The sequence below is a fragment of the Aptenodytes patagonicus genome, chromosome W, assembly GCF_965638725.1.
Source record: "Aptenodytes patagonicus chromosome W, bAptPat1.pri.cur, whole genome shotgun sequence".
Lineage (NCBI taxonomy): Eukaryota > Metazoa > Chordata > Aves > Sphenisciformes > Spheniscidae > Aptenodytes > Aptenodytes patagonicus.
The window spans coordinates 36,915,292-36,928,851 of NC_134981.1; the positions used below are offsets into that span (position 1 = coordinate 36,915,292).

General features: G+C 40.1%; 1 protein-coding gene across 1 annotated transcript in view; it reads left to right on the forward strand.

Annotated features, from left to right (window-relative positions):
- The window catches only part of LOC143172032 (3',5'-cyclic-AMP phosphodiesterase 4D-like), a 462,605-nt gene that overhangs the window by 354,538 nt on the left and 94,507 nt on the right, over positions 1–13,560 (forward strand). Inside the window, exon 6 of the mRNA XM_076361252.1 lies at positions 11,788–11,900. Within this exon, the coding sequence (XP_076217367.1) occupies positions 11,788–11,900 (113 nt within the window). The remainder of the gene's footprint in view (positions 1–11,787; positions 11,901–13,560) is intronic.

Genomic DNA, 13,560 nt, shown 5'->3' on the forward strand with positions numbered 1-13,560 from the left:
AAAGCGTCACTTGCTTTATCAAACTGCACACATAAATCTAGTTAATTTAAAATTAGCTAAAATGCTATGAAGAAACATCCAATGCTTTTGAAACTGGTTCTAACTGATGACTAAGCAAGCTTTGCCAAGCAGAATAAAACCATTTTACCAGAAGGTTTGAACTTGTCAGGTCTCAAAGGAAATGTAGAGTCATGTTGGGCCACATTGACACAGCATGTTCAGGAACATGCAGCGGGAGAAGGTGCTGCTAAATCAGTAGTTGGTGTCCTTTCCTCTAAATCAACACTGACCTATGGTAGTTAGAAGGCAGTTCCATGGTTGGCAGTTTAAAATATTATGATATATTTGTCAAGATATGAAGTTGGTGTTTGTAGACATGACTGGCTTGCCTGGAAAAACTTTCATGGCTAAATTGCTCTTGTAGTTTCAGGTAGGTCCTATATTCTATATAGCTTTTTTTAATCAGTTCTACAGTGCACTGTACTAATCTGTAAATGCCATGCTGCTACTCTTGTGTGTCAGTGTTGAGCAAAATGACTGTAATGTAAATGGATATAATTTAGATATGGTTTGTTAATCCACTCTTATACCATGAAAGGAAGGTACTGCATTAAAGTTCTTATTAGATTCAACACTATTATTAATTAATTTTAAAAGAAATGCAATTTGCTCCTCTTTCAAAATGTAATAATGGCCCCTTTCAAGTTGCTTTAAAATTGAGAGAGCTGCACAGCACTGCTGTCAAGGACCCGCTGGCAATTGCCATAGTCCAGACTGTCATGGCCCGGGCAACAAGCAGCCATCCTGTTTGATTATGAATGATTCTTTTTTGACTTTCAACAAGAAATAGTCTTTATTAAGGTCAAGCTTGCTATAGTAAATGTTGATAAATGTTGTTATGTAAATGTACAAAATTAGAAATTGTCATGTAAATTGCTAATGGGAAAAAATATTTGTAATTATTGGCAAAATACTTATCTGTTTAGAGAGGTTATTAGTAGAAGGTGGAACAGAATAAAACATGTAGACTACATCTGAATTTGGAAAAAGCTGTTTTTTTCCTGACAACATTTAACAGAGGAGATTTCCTTTGATTAAACCCTTCCTGCTGGCAGAAAACCCACGGATTACTTTTACCAGATCTCCCAGGACTGGACAACTGATTACTCTCTTATTCCAATGTCTGTATCTTCCTGCTGCCTTCATATTCACACCTTGAGTTGCAGAACTTCAATGGTTTTGCTCTTAGCTCTGTGGACTGTGGATTTCTGCTTGGTTTTGTATCCCAGAAGAGTGCAGTTTTTGTGTAGGATATTGGGACAGAGCCATAGGGTCCAGCTACAGGTTTGTGCACAAAGAGGAAAGAAGTTATCCATAGTGAAAAATACAGTTATTTGTGTTTCTTTAGGTATGTTCCAGTATTTCCTTTGAAACACATGTAGATGAGAAACACTTATAGACATGATGTTTTGAAATTGGGACAGCTCTAGCTCACCTGATAAAGATAACCTTAAAAGATGATGAACAAACCTCATCTTTCAAAAAGACCCCTGTTGACATGTTGAAATCAGCTCTTTGCATAGATGAGTGTCCTAGGATTAAGGACAACGTGCTTTTAATGATGAATTGAGTCACGAAGTACAGATCTTTATTCCACAGTGCTCTTTCTTGCTGTTAAGCAATCAAACATTTTGAGAAACAAGTTTTTGATTCTTTACTGTGCCAAGTTTCCTTTTGCAGCACTGCTGAGGAATCATTAGTGAGCTTGTTAAGGCTCCTTCATACTCAGGGCAAATTTGCACGAGCCCCAGGTAGCACTATGAAACCTATAGCAATTGCCTCTGCTCAGATCCCAGACTGACTGCCAAATGTATTTGATTATCTTCAGAGGTTCAGAAATCTTACTTTTATTTTTCACTAGAAAATAATAATTATCAAAACCCAAAAACTTTTGTGGAAGTGTACTGGTATCACTGAAGTGTACTCTGGGAAAAAATTCTGAGCTCCGTTAGAGAGTGTTAGAGAATAGCAATACAAGGGCATTCCCAGGCTGAAGTACCTCCCCATCTTCATTATCAGGGAAGGATCTCAAACAATGCAGCTGTGGTATGCATCTCAGTATCTTCTCTTGGAGCTGCTCCACTTTGTATAAATAAGTAAAGAGTTGAACCACAGAGATACTGATCATTTGCAGAGCTAGGAGGGGAGAAGCTTCCTTTGTATTATTTATCCATATCAGAAGAACTTGAGCAGAAAAAAATCAAGACCCACCTCAAAAATAGTTAACAACCCTGCATTCAGGATGCTCACACAGGATGTGGGAAACTGTAGTACAAAATTTTGAACCCTGTCTGTTCCAGGACAGTTGCATAATAATCAGGGCATTAGCTATTTTAGGGTAAGATTTTCTTTTATTGCATTTCAGGAAAAAAATTAATAAAACTTTGAACTAGTTTGGTGTCACCCTTCTGTAGAGTAGGATATATATGTATATATATATTTTTGAAATCTCAAAAATTTTCTGGGATGGAAAAAAGTTTCCCATCAGTTCTAATTTGGACCTATATCCACGGGAGGAAAAATGAATGTGTTGGGCAATCTTTCTCAGAAAAAAAAGCTCCAGAATGAGGTAGATTAATAATTACTGTAATGTATCTTGCCTGCACCTTTTTGTTCTTACCCTACTTTTGATCTCTTTTATTTCATCTACCTAAAAATTAGGGGCAGGACATCAGTTAATATGAAAGAGTGTGGCACCACTTAAATCAATGCCGAATATTTGGTGTGGGGCTTCTAAAAGAAAATATGAGGGGAAAAAAATCCTTCTGTGGGTTTCAGGGAAATGAACTGTTAATTAATATTGTGAAAGAGCTGAAATTTGCTGTAAGGGAAAGACTGACACAGTGTTTGTCGAGTTTTCAACTCGATGCATGGAGGAGCAGGTTGAGCTGTCTTGTAGTTTTGCTGGATGACGCTTGTTTATTGCCTACCTGTCATCCAAAACAAACCCTCTCCCAGCCTGGCCTTTTCACAGCTGCAGAAACAGTGACTGATACAATGTCAGCTCGAGGGTTAGTAGCCTCCGGGATAATTTCCTGAGGCAATATGACACAGAAATGTAGCAGAAATAATGATTGACTCATTGCCCAGTGTAAAGAAACTGTATGACTAACACAGTTCATTCAGTTTAAACTGTAGGTTTCTTATCTATGACATAAATATAATAGTGAGGCATATCTGACTTTCAAAGGAGTGTTTGTGTTTCTCCGCAAAAGCAAATAATCAAACCAGTGGAAACAGTATTGTCTTAAAACCAGCATAAATAGGAAGTGAGATTGTGCTTAAAAAATTAGGGGAGAAGACCCACAGGCTTAATGTATTTGCACCATCTATATATATAAATGAGATCTAATCCTGAATGGGGCACTTGGGCACTACTATAATAATATTTTGAATATATTAATAAGCAATTACACTAAAACAAAAGAGATTATAAAAATATTTATGATAACAGTAAAGGTTCTGTTAGAATTATCTTATTAAAAGCAAACTAAGTATCCACCTCTTTAGTCTTATAATTTGTAGGCAAAAAGATTATTCACTTCTTCAGCAGTGCAGTGATAAGCGTGGAATTTTACAGGAGATGCAGTAGATGATCTACAGATTTTATAGAGTAAGGGTCTGATCCAGCACATACTCATTGGGAATAATCCACCAAGAGTATCTATTCAGACAGGAACTTCACATTTTTCTGTTATCTTTAGTAGGGCACAAGAGTCCACTGATATGGTGTATGCTGCTAGCCCAAAGGCTGATTCAGACATCACTTGACCTGAGAGGGAAGCTTTAAAAACTAAGTAAATATTGAAGCTAAAAGTGATGTTTATTGGTTGCCTGTGTTCTTAGTTTAGGGAAGAGTGCAGAAGCATAGCCCATTTGTCCCATGTAAATACACTCCAGCTAATTGGGTATGAAGGGAAGGAGAACAGTTTCATAAAAGGGAAGGAGGAAAATTCATTCCTGCTACTGCCCTTTCTGCTGCTTTCAGGAGTGAAGATGAATGAAGTTGTGTGTTCTCATATTTCTCCGTTTGCTTTGTTGGAAAGAGAGCAGGCTTCCTGCTACCTAACTGGGGCAAGGCTGAGAGGTTTCCTCTCTCCTGCAGTCTCCAGGGCCCCATGTAATACCCTGATAAAGCCTGTCTCCAGCTGCTCTCTCTTGCCATCAGTTCATTTAATTTAATTAATCTTATCAATATCATGCAAATCTGGTTCAAATTAGAATTACTACCAGGAACACTCAGGACATTTTTTTAGAGTGCTTTCCTTAAGAAATAGGTATGTATTACTAACAGCCACCTATTAACTTTTGAAATCATTGACCACTGTTAGCTAAATCTGATAGTGAGGTAGTGATTTATGAAATTTATTAAATATAAACTATGTGAAAATGGGCAACTTTATAGAGGAGCCTATTAACACTGTATTTTAAGAAAAAAAATGGCAGTTTGAATACATTTCTTGTTAGACACCAGAGGATCTAGATGGAGAAGAGCCAATATGAATGACAACTCTTGGAAAGCTTACATTCAGCTTTCACATTTTATCAGACACCAGGAATTCTACTGAGGTTTCTTTGGCAAAGACCAGCTGAAGCATCTTCTAAACTTTGGCATTTATAATTTTTTAATGTAGTGTGAGCTCAGGCTGCACCATTGGGTGTCATGAAGTTCAGAAGTCAAATCAACCAGGAGACACAAATGCTTAGGAAAACAGACTTTGTTAGTTCTGGTACTTAAAGATATCTTTATTTTTATTTTATTCTGCAGTGATTTCTGAATATGCATTTGTAAAGTTTTCAGGGATCCTGAAATTATTTCCCACATGGGACTCCCAATTTGCAAATTTCAGCTTGATCTAAACAAGTTCCAGTTGATAATAAAGATTTTGTGACAGAACAGAGTTTCTGGGCCTTGGAGCTATTGGCATATCAGACAAAACCAGCAGTAATCTGCTTAAAAGTGAAGTTGGTGGTTTCTAATGGACTTGTATCGGGTTTTGACAAAAATGAGCTATTCCTTTGTGTTCTGATCATATGATCTAAGAAATTAGGAAAACAAAATTGTTAGTAGGTCTTTTTAACAGTAAAGTTTTACACATAAATTTAGTGATTTGTATTTCTTGTTTTCATCCTAATGCCCAGAATAATATATATGACTTGAGCTCTTCAGCAAAATCCTGATGGGGACAATGTAATATCCTTTGATCCCTTTTACTAGGGTCAGATGCTATTATAGAACAGCAAACATGACAGCATGGGTATTTGAATCACACACTTTTTGCCAAAATGGCTTTTATTTTCTCAACTGCTAATTTAATCACAGAATCCCAGAATGGTTGAGGCTGGAAGGGATCTCTGGAGGTCATCTGGTTTGATCTCCCTGCTCAAGCAGGGCCACGTCCACACAGCTTCTGAAGATCTCTAAGGGTGGGGACTCCACAACCTCTCTGGGCAACCTGTGCGAGTGCTTGGTCACCCTCACAGTAAAAAAGTATTTTGTGATGTTCAGATGGAACCTCCTGTGTTTCAATTTGTGCCCGTTGCCTCTAATTTTGTTCTACTTTGAAAATCTCTCACTTCTCTCATTATGTTGAATCAACAGCAGTATCCTACTGAGAAACAAACTGTTTTACAGCTATAGGGGGAACTGATCATGAGGATACATCCTTACACCTAGAAAAATATTTTTGTATGATACAAGAAATAGGATAAGAAAGCAGCTTGAGCAATGAACCCATTATTGAACTCATTGCCAACAAGCCTTAGAGTACAGAATCAACACAATTACAACTGTTGGGGAAAAAAAAGAGATTTAAAAAGATAGAGACCTTTTCTCAAAATGCAGCTTGTTCATGAAAAGAAAGCAATAAAAATGCATGCAAAGGACATTTTGCTACTTGAAAACATCAGACAAGCTTTCCTCTTTTTCCTTATTTTGAGCGAGGTTGGTTGCTTGATGGCAGGGCTTACTTCTTTCACCAGTGAGTGACAGTGGTCCTTCTAGCAGGTTCTTACAGGCAGTGGAGTAAGGAATGTATTAGTCCTTTGCCAAAAGCGGTCAGAGGGGAAGAGAGCACCGAGTAGGGATATGTGGTAACAGAAGAATGTTCATTTGGCCTTGTGGAATTTTTGATAAGAGCAAAGAGTTGATTTAAACATTCACACTGCAAACATTTTTATGTGCTCTGTCATTAAAGCAGTAAATTATTTAAATATGCTTTATGTATTGAACGTATGTTTTCCTGCTTGACTTCAAAGAAAGATGCTTTTCTGATTGTCTGCTGTACTACTCTGGCATTGCAAGACTGTTTCTTGGGATGAATTTGCAAATACTTAATACAGAAATACTTCTAGACTTTAGAACAAATTATATTAGTATGAGTAACTTTGTTCCAAAGCTTTTTCCAAGAAGTAGACCAAATGTTTAACAGAAAAAAACAGAGGAAGCCACCATAAGTAACATCCCCATCCCCACACAGTGAAACTGAACTACATATTGAGAGCCTAATTATGAAGTTCTTCTATATTTGTAAGAGTCAAAAGTGCCTTATTTACTCTGAACTAACTATAATAGACCTGTTCCAAGAGCCTGATAACTTCGTTGTAGATATCTGCAGCTTTCCTGTTACCTGGTTTTGTAAGAATATAAACACATGTTGTTCATACCTTTGCCCTTGAAATACACAGTCTTAGGGTATAGAGAGATTGTTATATGGCATATGTGGGTTTCTCTGAGACCATGAGAGAAATCATTTTGCTCCTATTATTTCCTGGAGGTTACTACATTTTCTGTTCAAGGAGATAAGGCAGTTTCCTTAGCCTAAGGCTAATGCTACTGACATTGTATAAAGCAGTACGTTGAGGGAGTCCTACAGATCATCACATCCTGAAAGAAGACTAGTCCTGGTCATTAGGACACAGTCTGTCTGTGCTACTAACCGGTACATAGGATTCTTCTTCACTGGAATGGAAACTTGGAGAGATTCCTGGCGTGGAAGAAAGTGAGAGTTCAGAGTGGGACCTTCAAAACAGTTTCTGAGAAATCTGCTGCAGCTGAGTTGTCTTCCCAGATATCATTCCAAAATCTGATCAAGAGTATTTTGTTTTACTTGTAATTGTGGAGGGATGTCCACAAATTTCTAGATGTTAAACAAAAATAACTTTCATGAGTACATTTTATCAACAGTAAGACGTGAACATTCCACAAAGAAAGCCTTTTGAGTCACAATACTTACGAATTCCTCAGTAATACCTAAAAACAAAATTAATTTTTTTTTAGTTGTAAAATGGGTGACTAAGAAAACGGATGCTATTTCTATGCTGAACCAGTGTTAATATGGCTATGTTTAATAGAAGGTGCCAGTGTTGACTAAAATGTCAGTCACTTCAATATATAGGCCATCAGTTAAGGCTGTAAGTACTAACATCCTCATTTACAGAAAAATTCTTAGTTTGAACCACAGAGGACTTTTCTGAAATGGTGTAGTAGTAAGAGAAACTGAAACTCTTGGCCCAGCAATTCTGCTGCTCCAAACTTCAAGCTTACTCTAGGTAGAAGAGCAAGAAGACGGTCAGAAAATTCAAGGAAGCTGTCCAGGGTCTGAGTCTCACAGTAGATCTTCAGCTCGTCTTCATTTAGAGTAGCCTGGAGGTTTCCAGTTACTTCCAGCTGCCTGCATCCCCAAAAGGCAATACACATGCTGAGCCTATCTGGAGCACGCCACTGCTTGGCTGTGACCATGTCTTGTCCCCAAAACACTCCCATTTTAAGGCAACACAGTGGTCAAAGCCCTTGGCTGTGTGCTTGCTGAGTCAACTCTTTTCCAGCCTCTCTGCATCACTCAGACAATCTCAACTGATCAGACAACAATGAAGAATCTGTACTTAGCTTTTCCTTCTGCTGTGCTGAAATTCCTTAAAGTACTGAAAAGGTTAGTATAAGTACACTTGAGCACTAGTAGAAAAGTCTAGTATTGCTTTTTGTTCTCTGGGAATAGTAGGACACCGTATATGAAAATCATGATGAACTATTAAATACAGTGGACGCTATTCCTAATTATTGCCATATAGTAATTTTTCCCTTTGAAAATTTTGAACAGAAGTCATTCCCGAATAAGAGTGTGAATGAAAGTACAGCTATCTCTGGTGTTGTATTAGAATCTGTGCTAAGAATCAAGTCTTTTATAAAAACAGACAGTAGAACACCCTTTTTAAAAAAATAGGTGTGCAGTGCCAAGTGATTATGGCTGAGCTTTTTCTTTCTGCTAGCTTTCCATTTGTTTTTTCTATGTACCATACTGAAAGCTACATGTGGTGGAATTGTTTGTATTAATCCATGAACTGTAAAGAGAATTTTTGCTGTCACTTCCTTTTTTCTAAAAGCATATATGAAATAGCATGCAAATTGTTAAAGCAACTGGTGTTAAACTGTATTTCTCTCCCTCTTATTAAGGCCTAATAAGTTATAAAAAGAACCTTTGAAATTTCAAAAAACCTCTAATTTACAGAAGTGTTAATCTGTTTTAGGACTTCATCATATGGAAAAAAAAAAAAAAGGCAAGCTTGATCATGTGCCTATACCAAAAAAATTATTAGTAGATCAGTCCTGGCTAGGAATAATTACAGGGTGCTACCTTAGAGGTAACACAGAGGTCAGAAACAGTGTTGTGAGGCTGTCAAAGCTGCGTGGCTGATAATTATTTTTTTATTCTTAGCTTAGTGGTGATGGGGTGTTATACTTGAAAACCTGTTAACCTCGACAACATTTTCCACCCCATTGTGTAACAACAAAAGTGTGGGCCAAATTTAGAGCTTCAGTACTGTTTAGAAAAGCTTTCCTATGGTTGTTCTGCCCTTCAGAACTGTGGGAACAAAACGGGGGTGCTTGTTTGATGGGTACCATTTTAGAAACCCTTTTATTTCCATTTAAGCTATCAGGGCTGGTCTGACAGCTCTGCAATCTGAGAACTGGCAGGAGGTGCTGAGTCCAGCAAGTCTTTAGCCTAGTGTTGGCCATCAGAAGTTTCCTTAGTCAGAGTGGTCAGTCAGGGTCCCCATGGGAGCCGCAGACTCTTGAAGTGTGGGTTGGGAACAGGAGTTCGTGAGAAACAGCCTCCTAAGGGTGATGGGACCTCCTTGTGAGTGATGGATTCTGTTTTCTAATGTGCTTTGAGATATACTGGGAAGGTGGATAGTAGATAAAGATTCCTAAATGTAAAGTGCTGTTGGTAATATATATTATTGCTTCATGGATAACAAGAAAATTATTTTTATAGTTTTAATATTTATAGTTTTAAAATAAATAACAAACTGAGCATTTTATTACTTTTACCTAAATATGGTATCCCTCAAGTTTATTTTGTTGTTTTCATACTTCTCAGAAAAACCTTACCCTCTTACTCTCTTAAATATTAGAAGGGATAATGTTTACTTGTGAAGAAAAACATGAGTTTCTCAATATCTGATTTTCAAGAACTGCTGAAGGGCAGGCCACAGGCTACCAACAAAATAGCATCATACAGATTCGTTTTACCTCACTTCATTATGCATTTTATCCTCAATGAAATCATTGTATAAGGTCATCAGATAACTATGCATACAGTAACTGCATCTCCGCTTCATCAAAAGCATTTAACGCAGTACACTTACAAACATATTATAAACAAAGTTATTTTTATTTCCAGTACTGATCTTGATGAAATCTACACTGTGAGGTCAGTATACTAGTCACATTCAAGAACTAGTGAGCTGTGATGTCTGCTGTGTTGCAGAACATCATAGATTCTCTTTTGATGGATAAACAGTCTGGAAAATCCTGACTTTATTTGCCAGGGGAATTTTTTTGGATCAGATAGCATTTATAGTAAGTATGACACATCTGAAATAGAGTGTTTACAATTCAATGGGGTTGTTTTTTGTTGAGTGTTGGTTAGCATTGTGTTCACTGAAGTGGCAGGTTAATCGTGATGCAGGCAAGCACTGCAAAATTTTCTTTAAACGGTTCTGCCAATTAATCTCAATCCCAACTTCTTGTTCTCACATTGCCTTTTTCCAAAAGTGAATGGACATTATTCAAAATTGTGGAGTGTTTTTGCAATAGCCACAAGTATGCAAAGTTTAACAGCTTTGAAGGAACCCGAAGTTCTTGAGCATGTGCTCTGAAATGTAAAAAGATATGAATCTAATATCCTAGATGTTGAACAGTAATGCATTGAGCTATTTGGCACTAGTCCATGCTGGAGTGTTTTATTTAAAAAGGAGTTTTAGTTAATTTGTTTGCCTGATTTTTTGCTTGTCTGACATTTTGAAAATCAGGTTAATTTGATGTGAAACAAGTTGAGGGAGGTGTTTTAGATGGGAATAACAAGCCCACTGAACAGACATTTCTCTACCTTGGAGTTATGTTTGCACATAGACGATCCAGAAGCATGCATGCCAGGAGCTTGAAAATTTGATGTTTCAGATACACAGCTTGTAAGACAGTGTGCCCGGGCTAAAACACACTCAGCGCTGAGTTCAGTGTGGAGAAGCATTTTCCCCTTCTGATCTACATCAGACAAAAAAAAGCCATGCTTTGTAGGTGAGACTCGCACCCTAAACGTGGGATTATTTTTCTGAAATTATTTGCATACCGACAGATCTCCTGCTGTTGAAGAGTTATTGAAGAAGGGAATGTCTTCCCCTCTGAGTGAAACTTCTGCAAGTTTTAAGACAGTTAGCTCCAATGTGACATATAGCAATTTTGATTACACCATGATTTTCCATACCATCATTGGGGTCCTTTTCCCATATTGTGTTACTGAGTCCAGTTCCAAAACTTTCACCAGCCCTTTTTTGCTTACAGCCAACATGTGATACTTTGTACACACACAGAGGCTTTTGGGTTAGAGCAAATATTACTGCAGTAGTTGAACACTCCTTTAACAGCTGGCACTTTGGCTAGGCGTCATTATCCCAAGCACTTACACGGATTTTTACATCTTCCCCACACTTTATAAATATGAACCAATTAATTTTCATGACACCCCTGTGGGTTAGGTAAGAAAATATTATTGTTTCCACGCCGCGAGCTGCAAAACCGGAGAGCGGCGAGGACAGCGGGGACGACCGCTCAGTGTGGCCGAGGGGTGCCCGCGGGCAGGCGGCCGCGTCGGGTTTTGCGGGGCTCCCCGCCCCGCGGCGTGTCCCGGCGGGGGGTGTGTGTGTGTGTGTGTGAAACCACCGGGGTGGGGTGGGGTGGAGGGTCCCCGCCAGCAGCCGTACCGCCGGCGGAGCTGCGAAAACAGGAAGCGCGGTGGTCGCAGCCGGCGGCCGCGCTGATTCATCCCTGCATGCGCCTTCCCGCCGCTGGTAGGCCCAGCCTGCCCTCACTCCGCCGCTGCGTGCCCGCGGAGCTCGGCGCTGCCCGTGAGGGGATGGCGCTGCGGCCGGCCGCGGCCCCGGGGCGAGGCGGAGCAGGCAGGCGGGGAGCCCGCCCGGCGTGGCAGGACGGGCGGCGGAAAGTTTCTCCCCACCCGCCAGCGCCGCCGCTCGCCGCCCCGGTGGCTCCGAGGAGGAGCGCAACCCCGCGGAGGGAAAGACCCGCGCCGCCCGGTGCCCGGGCTGGCAATATGAGGGAGCAGCACTCATGTGTGGGCACCGGGCAGCGGAGGATGGACCCGCTGGAGCTCGCCGTTAGCTCTGTGAAACGCTTGCGAACTGAGTACGCCTTTCCCTGTCTCTTCGCAGAGGAGGCCTACCAAAAACTGGCTAGCGAGACCCTGGAGGAGCTGGACTGGTGCCTGGACCAGCTGGAAACCCTGCAGACCAGGCACTCCGTCAGCGAAATGGCCTCGAACAAGGTAGGAGCCCGCGGCCGCCGCCTCCCCTCCGCGATTCCGGCCACACTGCCGCCCCGGCTCTTCCCACCTAGTGTGGGGCGGGGGGCGCTTCAGCCTCGGTGAAGGAGGGAAGCGGTGTCGCCTCAGTTGCAGCCGGCCCCGCCGCGGCTTACTTTGACGTGAGAAGGGCATCGTCGGGGAGGGAGAGCTCCGGAGGAAAGTCGCGCTTGCGGCGGGGGCTGGGCGCCCCCGGGCACGCACCTCGGTGTCAGTAGAAAGGGATCCGCGGGATGAAACAGCCCCGGGCTGAGAAACTTGCCGCGGAAAGAAACAGTCTCATGCTCGTTTGGGTGCACAAAAGGCTTTTGTTTGTGGTTTATACAAATTCAGTTTTCTTAAATTTCAGGACAAGTTGTGAAAGTGATGCAGGCATTCGGTCTTGGAAAGTTACGCTGTTTCCTATGTGTCTCAATTTAAAACAAAAAAGAGATTGTTTTTGACTGCTGGCTATAATCCCTTCAGTTGCTCTTTCTTTTCATAAGCATCCCATTCTGAACTAGGGCTCTTTCCTAGAAAATGGTGTAGAAAGTAATAGTATGAAAAAGGTCATAAAGGTAGTTCTTGATTCCATGGGTGCTGCAGACTGAATTTTATTTGTAAATAGAAATGCTAATAGCTCTCATAACACGATTTGTTATGAAGGAATGTACTCAGAACCGAGGTGCCTTCGCAATAGTCACGATAGACACCTAGATCCAGAGGTGTGTTTCTGAGACAAAGTGTCTTTCCTTCCCTTCCTGGAAGTTGGGGATGCGTATTAGCTGGGGACTATGTGCTGGTCTCTGCTGTGACTGAAAACTATGTGTGTGTTTGGTTTTTTGCAGTTTCAAGAGTTTCCACATGCTCCATTCATAAGTAGGCTTTCTTTCATGATTTTGGTTTACAAACAATATGTAGTTACGTTTCTGGAGTTAATTTTTAAAGCCAAATTAATAAGCCTGCTGTCTTGCTTCAGAATTTATTTTTATATTTGTCATCAACAGATATTCTGAGTATTTGTGGAGCTACATGTGCAATGAGAGAGAAGAAGAAGGTTTTAATTAAATCAAATAAATGGGCTGGGTTTGCCACACTTATGTCTGCGAAAGCAGCTGATGTTCTATATTTTAGCACCTTTTTACCATTTTAGTTGTGATTAGGATTTTTTTAAAGTAAAAAAATAATAAGTGTTTTTTGACTCAGCTTATGCCTTTTTAAAGTTCTGCTGTCTTGATTTGATTGCCCTTACCAAATATCTACTGTTTCTTATTGACTGTTTTTAAGTCCATGTTCAACTCAGCCTGCATGTAAGATGTGAGGTGTTCGCACTCTTGTGTGGTTTAGTCCCATAATATAATATCCCTTGTGCTTTTCTTGTCTTTAGAGACTCTTAGCAGCAATTAAATCTCCATTTTAAGAGTTATCTGCCTGGCATTGTCCTATTCTCAGAACTGTGTTTTCAGTTTTTATTGCCAGTTGAAAGATCTAATTATTCAGGGCATATTGTGTACGTACCGGCAAGTTACAAAGTCAAGAGTTTTGGAATCTGTTTTAGCACTATTTGAATCCAGTGACATTGTTTTCAAAGGGAGTAAGATCAGACCAATGCGTAGGGCCTGATCTTTCCTTGCTAACAAGTTTG